Consider the following 12,979-nt stretch of genomic DNA (forward strand, 5'->3'; position numbering starts at 1 on the left):
TTGTTTTTTGGTATATTCCAAAGAAACCATAACTTGCCTTGCTCATGCCCTTCATCTTTAAACTAAGGTTTGGAATCTTTGTTTGGTTTTTGTGTATATGGTGCCATTTCTATGTTAGTACTACTAATAATATTTCAAACCTAGCAAATAAGAAATTAATATTAGCCATTTATAAGCATATAGTTATTATTAATCCTCTCAAGATTATGGCCAATTCATCATTCATCTTCCTATGTTTCATTCTTCTCTTTAATGGTATGTTTTTTCAATTAGATGTTTGTTAACAACTTAATCATTATTGATTGTTTGAAAGTTTTTCTTTGAGAGTCTTTTGATGATATATGTTCGAATCTTTTTCTTGAACCTTTTAATAATGTGGAATGCTTTGTGCATTAGACTGTCTTTTTTTTTTTTTCCGTTGATGATATATCATGCATCAAGAAAAGTAAATTAACACAATATATAGTGTTGCAAGAATGATTGTTGTATGTTGGGAGTCAATATATACATATTCCAGCTTATAATAATGATGAGAAATTAATTTAATTTCTAGATTTTATCTTCATAATTTGATGCCTTTGAAATTTCAGTTTAGTCTGTTCTGAAAACTGTTGAGGAGACTGCAATGATTTTCCATGTAAATGGAAGTTTATTCAAATTTTACCTTTTCACTATACAAAATATTTTAAATTTTACCATCGGTTATATACTTTTGGTTCATTCATACCCTTACATGTTGTCGACAAATCGCCTCATATTGACTTTAACAAAGTTCCAGCATAGACAGGATGAATTCCACGTGTCAGAATACTTCTGAGAAAAAGTCCAAATTTACCTTATGTTATACTTCAAATTGGAGCTTAGTTAAAGTCAACAATAAATATGAACGACCTTAAAGTATAATGGATGATAAAATTCATATAGTAGAGGTTCGTTTTAACCATTTTCCCCTTTTAATTTCTTTCTTGTGGTTTTATTGGGCAGGTTCAATATTAGTACATGCATTCAAAGGCACATATGGTGTAAATTATGGAAAAATTTCAGACAACATTCCAGCACCTGAAGATGTGTTAAGACTTCTGAGGATGAACAAGATCAAGAACATCAGAATCTACGATGCAGATCCCAAAGTTCTGAGAGCCTTTAGTGGTTCTGAAATAGAAATCTCAGTTTGTCTTCCCAACGAATTACTAAAAGACGTTAGCTTAAACGGATCAATCGCTCTGGAATGGATACAAGTTAACCTACAACCATACCTCCCCGGTACCTCTATCAGAGGTATCGCGGTTGGAAATGAGATACTAGGTGGTGATACAAGCATATCGGAAGCATTATTCCCGGCGGTTAGAAGTGTGTACCGGGCGCTGAGGAGGTTGCACTTGGACGATACGATTGAGGTTTCGACCCCGCATTCTGAGGCAGTTTTTAGTAGCACATATCCCCCTTCAAATGGTACATTTAAAGAGAGTATGATGCCCTATTTAGGACCATTATTACATTTTTTCAATAGAGTTGGCTCACCTTTTTACATAAATGCATATCCATTTTTGGCCTATAAATTTGACCCTTCTCATATTGACATAAACTATGCCTTATTTGAACCAAATAAAGGGATTGTTGATCCTAAGACAAAGTTGCATTATGACAACATGTTTGATGCAATGGTTGATGCAACCTATGTAGCATTGGAGAAATTAGGGTATACGAAAATGCAAGTTATCGTGTCGGAGACCGGTTGGGCATCCAAAGGAGACGATAATGAACCAGGTGCCAACCCTAAGAACGCCAAAACGTATAATTTTCATTTGCATAAAAGGTTAATGAAGAAGAAAGGTACACCGTATAGGCCAAAAATGGTGGCTAAAGGTTATGTTTTTGCATTGTTTAATGAAAATTTGAAACCTGGCCCAACTTCTGAGAGAAACTTTGGATTATTTAAAGCTGATGGAAGTATTGCTTATGATATTGGATTTAAAGGACTTGTGCCTTCTTCTGCATCATCAAAGGTATGTCTTACACTTCTTCTTTTTTCAACTTAATTATACCTTCATTCGGTTGAACCTCTAGTATACGAGCTCAATTTATCTCTGATTTTTTCAACTAAGACGGTTTAATCTTGAACATTCAATTTATTATTATTATTATGTACTTATATTCATTTCTATTTTTTCTCAGGATTTTGTACTTCAAGGACGGTTTTGGAGTTCTCAATCGTTTATTATTGTGGCATGTGCTATAATTCTGCTTCTTTTTATATAATTATGACTTTCAAGATACATTTGTGAATTGATCCACATATTCTTAGTTATTATTTTTAAACATTGGAAGAAATTGTTGTCCTCAATTTGTATAAAATAGTTGCATTTAAATTTAATTTGCTATTTTTCTCTAGTACCTTGTTGATTAGATTATTGGATATCAATTTTTTTTTTCCTTAGAACTTAATGGGCTAATACTTAATAGCATATGGTAATAAAATATGATTATAACCTGCATACAGTGTATGCATATGAACACAAGTTGTATCTGCCTAATAAATCCCACAGTAGACATTAATTCTAATTTATACCCCTCTCTTATTTTTATGGAGCCGCAACTACTATTCTTTGGGTGTACATAGGGTAAATCCACTCCTACGCGATAGAAACCATACAGGGAGAAGTAAATCACACTAGACAAGCCCCATACGACAAGCTCGAGTCAAAAGGCCAACCCCTGCTGTTGCAGGCAAGGGGTTCTGCATAAGGAATAATGTCAAGCCTAAGTATTCTGCAAAGAACATATGTAGACTATAAAACTGCATAATAGCCTAATGAAGCATAATTTAGTTTCAAAAAACATGGGCATTATTAAATATGGGACTATAGAAACGCATTTAGTCATCAAAGGAGTTTAGGCCAAACTACTAAATGAAAAGTTGATCGACTTTTAATTTCATTCCTGAAGAGGTGCATATCTTGTCTAGATCTTCGATTCTCATCCATTCTTTTTCTCGAAGAGGGAGAGTCTTCATCATCTTGAGGTTCGTGCGTTTGGTGAAAGGATCCGGGCAACACACCATGACCCAGAACCCGATATCATTCCATAACAACTTTTGCTCCAACAGCTTTCATCTTGTCAATTATTTGTTCCGCTTCTTCCTTTGATACTCCCTTCTTGAAAACAGAAGGAATCTTCTCAACTAAGTCCTTCGCTTCCTTGAGTCCCAAATCAGTACAACTGCGGACCTCTTTGATTATCTTTATCTTTTGAGAGGACTCGTATGACTCCAGTTTAAGTTCAAAAACAGTTTTCTCCGGTTTCTTTTCCTCCTTCGCTGCTTCTGGTCCCTTCATAGCTGCTGCCAATCCAGCAGCCCCTGCCTTCATAACTCCAACCGTTGGCCGCTCTGTCATGCCCAACCTCTTCATAATAATCGAAGATACTTCTGCAACTTCGACCAGGGTAAGTCCTGATACTTCATCAACGAGCCTCCATACCCTTTCTGATGGAGGACTACGATGCTCAGTAGGATCAAAAGTAGCAGGATCATAATCGGCTGGAAGCTTTCTCTGGTTAATCTCTACTTGTTGAGAGAAGTGTCGAGTAAAAACAGTTGAGGTAACAAAATTGGAGTCAGACACATTGGATCGAACAGATTGTTTCAAGAGTACAGCAGGCAAATGATGCCTCAGTCGCGAAATCATCAAACTCATTTCTGAATTCCAGTAACCATCTACTGATCCCTCTGAAAGATCAATCAAGTATCAACAACCTGAAAAAAAAAAAGCAACAGTAAGATCATGTAATAAAAATCCGTATCTTCTGGATATAGTATAAACTAAACCGGTACATCAAAAGCTCAGTGTTTGGTTTCCAAAGGCTAGCCAAACCAAGTTCTTTTTAGGAAGCAACCTCTCCCCACCCCTGTGGGTTCACTCCTCGGTCTAATGTCTTAACGACCTTTAAGCGCCCCTCACAACGGACTCGACATTCAACACCAATCATGATGGGGCGGATGACTGGAAACTCTAATTCCATTTCCAAATAATGTAGTGACAGCACTAGGGATCATAAAAGACAAATAAAAAGTTTCTGGTGTGTGAATAGAAAGCAAGTGTACAAGCTTGTATATTATGCACAACTCCAAAGCTTGTGGTCTAGTGGTCAATAAAGTGATTTGAGAACCATGAGTCTTATGTTCAATTCCTGGTGACGACAAAAACAACAAGTGATTCCTTCTCATGTGTCAAAGTCATACTAGTTGGAGGTAGTAGGTAACCCGGGGAATTAGTCGATGTGCACGTAAGCTAACCCGCACAGCATTATTTTTTTTATCAAGTAAAATTATTTTCATCCATAAGCATGACCACAACGGCCGTATACAAGAGATACACCAAAAAGTAGAGAAATTCCAAAAAAGATATGATTCTCTACAAACTCCTTCCAATCGTCTATACAACAAGGGACATTCTGTGAACACCAAAAGAAAATAAGAGAACAAAAACTACTCCTCAACTGAGAGAAACTCGACTCTAAACCTTAAAAGCTCTCCTATTTTTCTCTCCAAACAACCAACATTTTTGCAAGTGAAATCTTATTCCATGCCCTTCCTCTTCTCCTTCTCACGCTCTTCCAACTGAACATCAACTCTCTCAAAGTGTTTGGCATTGTCCGGACACCATAATTATCATTTATCAAAAGAAAAAAGCTAACAAGTGCATATCTAACTGTATATGCTTTGCACTTCTGCACAATGTACATACCAATTTACCACCAAATCACACCCAAACGCAGAGACAATCATACAGAATAAATCTACAAATTGATCATTTTCTGTACACTCTACTTAGAACTTTGTGAATTTTACTTAAGAATTTTTGCCTTCACTTCAAGCTCATTATACTTTCCTCTTACATTTTTTAAGATAAATAGATGAATGTTTTCAAATAGTTCATCATCAATATTTAGAAAAAGAACTACAGATCCTTAACCAATTGACAGAATATATATATATATGCATAAATTGATTCAATTGGTTTCTGATGAACAAAAACAAAAGATCAAAGAAAACGATGAAGCTTACCTGAGCACGGCGAGGACGACGGAAGAGGGGCGGCAGGCGGCAACCGGCGACTCAGATGTGAATTCTAAAAAGACTAAAGGGCTTGGTTTTGGAAAATGGAAATTTGGGCTGTGGATAAGCAAATTGGGCTAGAGAAGCCCAATTCTAATAGGTGTAGAGAAGCCCACAACCCAAAATTGAAAAATAAGAATTTACGCGGGGCGGTATTTTGAAAAACTGATTTACAAAAATGATCGACGTGGATGGTTTTGAACTTTTAACATCGTTTACTCTGTGGAAAAAAATGCAAGTTTAGTAACTTCTAATCTTGAAGGTTTACATATGGGCAAGCGAACGGTCAAAAATTCAAAATCACCAATTTTCAAGGTTCATTGAGTATAACTTCCTGCTTTTGAAAGATTGATGTCTAATTTTGATTCCGTTAAAAAAAAGTGTGGAAATATTTCTTATACTTTATAAATGAAATTTTACTTTACCAACAACTTTACAAAAAACCTTTTACTTTCATTTTTAACACTCTCTTCAACCCTATAAATGGTTCCGATCCAGAAGGATCGACCCCACATCAAAAAGTCGAAGATTCTTTTTGAAGATTCTCAAAAAATCGGAGGTCTATAGCACAACCTTAAAAAAATAAAATCAACCTATATGACATCGGGGTCCCTAGTCGTCGTGGAGCTAAGGTCCGTAGTGGATGGAGGCCCCATAGTATGAATCTAAACAAAAAGGAACATGCAGATAGTTAATGCAAGTCTATTGTCTATGTAGGGGCTTAGGAAAACCAAATAAACCGCCGAAGCCATTAAATAGAAAACATGACTTGTATTAATACGAGTGTAAATATATAATTGTGTTTAAATATATAATTATTTCTTAAGTGGTTATATTATGATACGCATTTATAAGGAAAGTGAAAGGTTTTTGATAAACTTGTTGGTAAAGTGAAATTTCATTTATAAAGTGTAGGAAATAGTTACACTTTATAAAGTGTAATAAATAGTTGCATTTTATAAATTATAAGAAAAAATTACACTTTATAAAATAAAAGAAGAAATTTCGTTTTACACTAAAATTTAGATATTCACAATTAATGATTGCTTTTAAATTTTTTTTATAAAACGAAATAAAATTTTACACTAAATCTATTTTAATTACATTTTAAAAATATAACTTATTTATTTCACTTTTATCTATTTGTGGCTCAAATAAATCCTAGACTCTCTTTTTCATTTTCTAATACATAAAAAGCAATTGAAAATGATATAGTCAACGTTAGATCTTGAAATAAGAAACTACAACTATCACATCAAATATGCAAATTACTTTAAAGCTGTCTACAAAGAATACTTATATTATTCATTTCTCTTTTTCTTATATTTAATTAATTTTTCATCGATGTAGATCGATTAAAATTGCAGTAATTAAATTACTATGTTCATTTCTTAGTCTCCTAATGCAATTTGGAGGTCATACATAATACAATGCGAAGACTTTTTAAATCAATTTTTAACGAATAAGATAAACAACTAATTTTGCAAAATTCATAATCAGACTTGAGGTTCTTTTGAGTTTTTGTAACATGATTATAAATAGCATCTAAAATTTTAAATCATTTTTTCGTAGATATAAAAAGTGAAGTGAAGAATTATTACTAAAAATTATATGATACGTTCAGCTGCTCTAAGAGAATTTGAATATATCACACTTAGATTTAAATATATGATTTAGAATAATCTATGTACCCAATCACTTTATTAGAACTTTTCTTTATTTTAAAATTGATTCACTAGCTTATATATAACTAAAAAGTTAAATTTTACATATTTATATAATTTATTTTTAATACATAATGCAATTTTTTTTTATGAAAACAAGCCTAATATATTTTAAGACACTTATAATACATTTATATTGCATGCAAAATTACTTTTATACATAGTGTGATAATCTATATTATATGCATAATTCATTTTTAATATATGGTGCAGTTGTTGTTTTTTTACAAAAATACATTTTAATATATTTATAATACATATATATTGCATATATAATTCACTTTTAATACATATTACAATTGTTATAGATGATAAATATTTTCTAAATATGATATATCTATATGTAATAAATAAAAAATATATTTAAAAGCATTAAATATTTTATAAAAGGAACTCAAAAAGATAATTATCCAAACTAAAAATTAACTGAATGGTTTTATGTTTTTTCGTTGATAGGTTATTTGCTTTTTTTTTAATTTCGCTCCCAGTTGGTTCGTAAGATTCAATGGCCAAGTATTATTCGCACTATCACGACCCAATTCCTTAGGTTATGATGACACATATTATAACCCTCCAGTAGGTAAGTCAATCCGTCAACCCGGAACTTCAAGTAATGGGTTTGAGGGTATAAACTAAATAAGAGTGACGAATTATAAAGATAGGCAGAAAGAATAAGTGGAAGTAAACCAAAACATGATGTAAACAACTAAAGATCCCTTCCAAAACCTGAAAGTTACAAGTACAGAGCTGCTACAAAATAAAAGACGAGTACAAGTCCCGAAAGTGGACCAAAAATATATATAACAACTGACTAGTCTCAAAAGGCAAAAGACGGGTCATCCATACTGAAGGAGACATGAATGATCCAAAAACATCAAGTGCTCACCCTAGTCTCTGAAGCTGACTGTAATAGGCTCGATCTATTCACGGCGGTAGCTGGTGCTCGGTACTACATCACGAAAGTAGATGCAGAGTGTAGTATGAGTACCAAGACAACAAGTACCCAGTAGGCATCATAGGCCCACTGAGCAGAAAAGGTATAAACAATATGAAAAAGATGAATAGCCTAAATATGAGTCAACATAAGTATCAAAAGGGAGGAAAAGTACTACCTATGAGAACTACAGTTAACTATACCCAACTGGGCCCCTATAAGCCCAGTCGGGACACTCGTGTGCAAGTTAAATAAAAACTCGGATGAACTCCCATAAGCCCGCCGAGTACATAGAATAGCTACAACTACCAAGGCTAGAAACCAAGAATCTGCGATGTTAGGAGCCGAAGTACAATATCATTTCAAAACCCAGAATCTCTAAGAGTCAATCGATCTAGGGGTGACTTAGGGGTCGAGGCCGGGACTGGGACCCAGATACTCACCCGAATGTTCAAAGTGGCCAAGGTCGGGACTGAGTACCAGGATGCTTGCCATAATATATAAGTGCGGTCAAGGCCGGGACTGGGTACCCGAATTTTTTCCGTAATACAATATCGGTATGATAGATGTCGAGACTAGGTACCCGAATGCTCGTCATACTAGCAAGCCGATAGAGGTCGGGGCTGAGTGCCTGGATGCTCCCCGATAATTCAGAACGGAGGCCAGAACTTGGTACCTGGATGCTCACAGATAATTTATCCCATGATGCCAAACATTCTACTTCTCAACTAGAATACAACCGTACCAAAAATATTTTCCCAAATGAGTCAACCGATATGCCGCTAAAACTGGAATCGAAGCCAAAGTCAACGATCACGAAATCTAGTGTGGCCGACGCATCAGAAAATTCACGATTATACCGATTTATGGATGACAATATTTTTAAGAGCAAGGGTAACGCCTAACTAAGGCCAAACTATCAGGCACTAGCCCGCTACACCAATCTACAAGGATTTAAGTCCACCGGAGCGACGCCGGAACATCTAAAGCAAGTTTACATCCTATACTAAGGCCAACATACCCCACAGTATCAACAACATGCTCATTCAACTCTCCTTATACTACTAACAAATAACGACAAGATACACATGCTTCTAAATATCGGAAAAAACTCGATAACAAGCTTAAAATATGATTTCTAACACCTAAAATATACAATCAAACTACCCAATCCAAATTCCAACTATTTCAACATGCTTTCACACATTCCATCTCAATCTAAAGAAAGATAAACCGTAGCCTACCTGTAGGCTAAACATGCGGGCTCCAAATTACATCCTATAGCAAGTTTACATCCTAAACGCCGGAACATCTAAATCAAGTTTACATCCTATACTAAGGCCAACATACCCCACAGTATCAACAATATGCTCATTCAACTCTCCTTATACTACTAACAAATAACGACAAGATACACATGCTTCTAAATATCGGAAAAAACTCGATAACAAGATTAAAATATGATTTCTAACACCTAAAATATACAATCAAACTACCCAATCCAAATTCCAACTATTTCAACATGCTTTCACACATTTCATCTCAATCTAAAGAAAGGTAAACCGTAGCCTACCTGTAGGCTAAACATGCGGGCTCCAAATTACTGTTCCAGAATTTTTCCCTTCCGAACTATCTCAAAATGCTGCCACGCTATCAAAAACAGAACCACTACATCAATACGGTCGTTTAGATACTAATTTTATAATTTTTGGAGACGAACCAATTTCGAGATCTAAAACGGGAATTGTGGAATCCGCATACAAAATTCTGGATTTGACCGCCCAAAACAGGTTCCAAACGTCACCCCGAGCTCACAAATAATATTTATAACATAATTCAGGGTGAAAAACTACGCGGGACGAGCATGCAACTAAAACTCATAAATTCCGACTAAAGGACCAAAAATGACAGCATCAAAATCAGCAAATTCTAAAAATATGAGACTCTTTTTTTTTTATGGGAACAGACCCTACACGAGGCTCCCACCTCTCGTGCACAGTCAGGGGTTGAGCATCACCCCCAAGCCTTAACATAAATAAATAAAGTAAAAAATACAAGGAGGGGGACGTAAACCTTACCTCCGATCCTATGGTGGTTCATAAGTCGGCTAACCTATTAAGGTCGGCTAACTCATCCCCGATACAAAAAGGAGACTAACTATAACTAGAAAGCAGTAAACCTATGAGAGGACTCCTCCCGGTACAAATCGACTAAGAAAGCATAAATGAGGGAGACTCCCCCCTTCCATGAGAAAACAAGAAAGTAACCTACACTAGTCCTATTCAACTATGCTACGTACCATACATAGCTAAATTGAAGAAGAACAAGTATATGAACCTTCTATCTCGCATGGGGTGGGAAAATTCTTTTCATCTTTGTCATTTTTAGTCATGTCGTACCAAGTAGATCCCAAGGAAGTATGCAACACAACAATAGCAGCTAAGAAGGGTGAAAGGAAATGATGTAAATGGAGCCATAGCAGCCAGCAACCTTGGGGTTGTTGTTAAGGAAGCTGAGGGACAGAGTAGGTGTAACATGCATTTTGTATGTGGTGCAGCCCTGACTTGAACAGCTGGTCGGAAGTCTATCAGTGTGTGCCTTGAACTTTGCATGGTTCCATTGTTGTCGACTGATCAGGGATGTACCTGTACATCCACAAATAAACCAAGAAGGAGCTCCTAGGGTGCAACCCTGGCTTAAATGTTTGACTGAAGGTGCCTTGCACTTTGGAAGGGTCCATTGTTGCTGTTTGATATGCCTGCACATCAGCAAGTAATCAAGCAAAGAGTTCCAGGTGGGTGTTGTATAATTAGCATTGTGTTTGTTGGAGCTCCATCTTCTTGTCTTCTCCTCAATGAAAACAGTCAAGGAGTTCCAAAAGACTTGGATGAAAGGGGGCTGCTGCAGGTGTTGAAGGACTACAACAGATATGCATGGAGAGTTGATGGGAGTAGGTGAGGCCCTTGCAATTGTAGCTGTTATGTCCCTTTGTCTGTGACTTTGTTTACCTGCACAAACAAGCAAACAAAGAAACAAACAAGTGTGATAGTTGTGGGGGTTGTTACAAACCTGTAGGCAGCTTCTTGTTGCCTCCAAAGGAGAATTGAGTAGCTCCTTTGAAGGTATCTTATGTGCCTGCACATAATAATTAAAGGAGCAAGGAGGTTCAAGAGTTTTGGGAAGCAGTGGATCTGCTGCAGGTGTTGCAGGGATGGAATATATATGGGTGTAGGGCTGGTGTGTTGGTGAGGTCCTATCTTGGAAGGTTGTAGTCTCTATGTTGATGCCTTTCATTTGCCAAGGTTCCCCATCAGTTTTTGTACCTGCACAAAAACCATCACAGAAAAACAAATAGCCAACCAGACAGAAAAACCAGGTTGAGCCTTGTGCAGGGGTCTTGGAGATTCTATTTGATTTGATGGTTGTATCTGTGATGTCTTCTATGTAGTTGTTGTTAGTGCATGTTGATGAATCAATCCAGCAACCTGCAACAATACAACAAACAACCAAAGGCAAGAAAGAACTTGCACCAGCTAGCAAAAAGGAAAGGACCTCCAAGAGTGCTTTGGGGTCTGTTAGGATTTTCAAAAAAAAATAATAAAAAAAATATGAGACTCTTTCAACCCAAACAAATTGCACTATGACGATCCTTGCGAAAACCCCCACAATCTAGCCTCAAGAATCACTCAAAACAGAGTAATATTGACCAACATACACTCTTCCAAAATTCCACAAAATTTTATTCCGAAAATGACTAAATCAGTAACTAAAAACACATTTTTACCTCAAACGAAGCTTCTCCTTGCATTTATGATATCACCATGAGATTCCTCACGAAATTCTCTTAAATTTAGACCCTTGAATCACCAAAATAGGATTTATATAGGTCAAGAAATAATTACTCAAAGTTCTTCAAAAACTCAATCCGAAAATGGATACAGTTGCAAATAAAATCATGATTTTTATCTGAATCGAATGCTCAAAATTAGTTTTCAATCTCTCCAATGCGTTCTCCACGAAAAATCTCACAAATTTGCCTTTTGAATCACCCAATTTGGAGCCCTAATGCTCAAGTTATGGAGTTTTAAAGTTGGAGAAAATGTCCCCGAAAAAAGACTGTTGCTGCTGTAATTTTTTTCAGATTTTGGAAAATCCAAAATCTCCGATGGGTTGCGCAGAGTTCGTTCGGAATTCGATAAAAATAAACCAAATATGCTATCCCACTAAATTCGATGTTTCAGACTCAATGGCGCATTAAGAATTCCCATACGAGATCATTTTAATAAAAAATGGGTCCCACACCCAAGAGCCCTTTTAAGCCACATTCCACAACGGGCCTCAAGATTAGATCGAAAGCCTTGGAAAGCGAACGAAGGATCGTTCTAGACCAAAATTAACATTCTGGAACTAACCGCGCTGTCAGAATTTTCATTCGAGCGCGTTTTTCAAGAATGTTGACCAAAGTCATCCATAGGTTAACTTTAAAAGTCAAAAGCGTCAAATGGCCCTAAACTCATATCGATTGCCTCGATAGTCAATCCAACAGTGCTACTAGCCTAATTTGTTCATTCCGGAGTTGATGGAACCATCATAATTTGAATTCGAGATCTCGTTGACCCAAAACTCAAAAAGTCGCAACTAAACCAACTTAGGCCTTCAAAATATCAAAACGGACTCGGGACCTCTAAAAATTCACCCAACACTTCTTCTAGACCAAAAACCATCTCTCGAATCCAACGGAGTCATCGGAATTTCATTCCGAGCATCGGAACTCCAAAAATTGACCAAAGTCAAACCTTGGCTTAAAATTCCTCAATTTCTCAACTCAAGGCCTCAAAAGTTCGTTACAACTTCAAAACTGATTCCGTAAAGTCTCTTAAGCCAATTTCGACATTTAGGAGTGGCTGGAATCAACGAAATTCCGTTCCGAGACCCGTTGCTCCGATTGACCCCAAATACCACTTTTTAATACTTAAATCTTATGAAACTCAAAATTTTCAAAGACTTAACTTTTCATAGAATTTTCTAAAAATCAACACCCGGTAACAATCAGAAACAACTCGGGGCATCTAAAGAAAGGGATAAAATGATCATTTTACAAAAATTCTAAAAATAACCTTTAGGGTCATTACATGCACCCTCCACTCAACTATTTTTCAAGTATGTTTAGTCAAATATGTAAGCCATGTATCTAAAAACACCTTA

General features: G+C 36.0%; 2 protein-coding genes across 2 annotated transcripts; one reads left to right on the forward strand and one right to left on the reverse strand.

The window, feature by feature from the left end:
* The first annotated feature begins 150 nt into the window (after positions 1-150).
* Positions 151-2,364, forward strand: LOC129902220 (glucan endo-1,3-beta-glucosidase 14-like). Its single transcript, XM_055977323.1, has 3 exons — positions 151-255; positions 985-2,006; positions 2,176-2,364. The coding sequence occupies exons 1-3, from the start codon at positions 207-209 to the stop codon at positions 2,257-2,259; spliced, it is 1,155 nt and encodes a 384-aa protein (XP_055833298.1). The 5' UTR covers positions 151-206; the 3' UTR covers positions 2,260-2,364.
* A 336-nt stretch (positions 2,365-2,700) lies between these two features.
* LOC129902222 (uncharacterized) lies at positions 2,701-5,173 on the reverse strand. Its single transcript, XM_055977326.1, has 2 exons — positions 5,066-5,173; positions 2,701-3,754 (listed from the first exon to the last, which is right to left on the reverse strand). The coding sequence occupies exon 2, from the start codon at positions 3,693-3,695 to the stop codon at positions 3,078-3,080; it is 618 nt and encodes a 205-aa protein (XP_055833301.1). The 5' UTR covers positions 3,696-3,754; positions 5,066-5,173; the 3' UTR covers positions 2,701-3,077.
* Positions 5,174-12,979: the final 7,806 nt, after the last annotated feature.

Source organism: Solanum dulcamara, chromosome 9 (genome assembly GCF_947179165.1).
Source record: "Solanum dulcamara chromosome 9, daSolDulc1.2, whole genome shotgun sequence".
NCBI lineage: Eukaryota > Viridiplantae > Streptophyta > Magnoliopsida > Solanales > Solanaceae > Solanum > Solanum dulcamara.

Excerpts from the sequence above, each read along its gene's own strand:
- LOC129902220 (XM_055977323.1), top strand. The coding sequence starts at position 207 with ATGGCCAATTCATCATTCATCTTCCTATGTTTCATTCTTCTCTTTAAT. Across the intron at positions 256-984 it reads TTTCATTCTTCTCTTTAATG|GTTCAATATTAGTACATGCA; the intron begins GTATGTTTTTTC and ends TTTATTGGGCAG. Across the intron at positions 2,007-2,175 it reads CTTCTTCTGCATCATCAAAG|GATTTTGTACTTCAAGGACG; the intron begins GTATGTCTTACA and ends ATTTTTTCTCAG.
- LOC129902222 (XM_055977326.1), bottom strand. The coding sequence starts at position 3,695 with ATGAGTTTGATGATTTCGCGACTGAGGCATCATTTGCCTGCTGTACTC.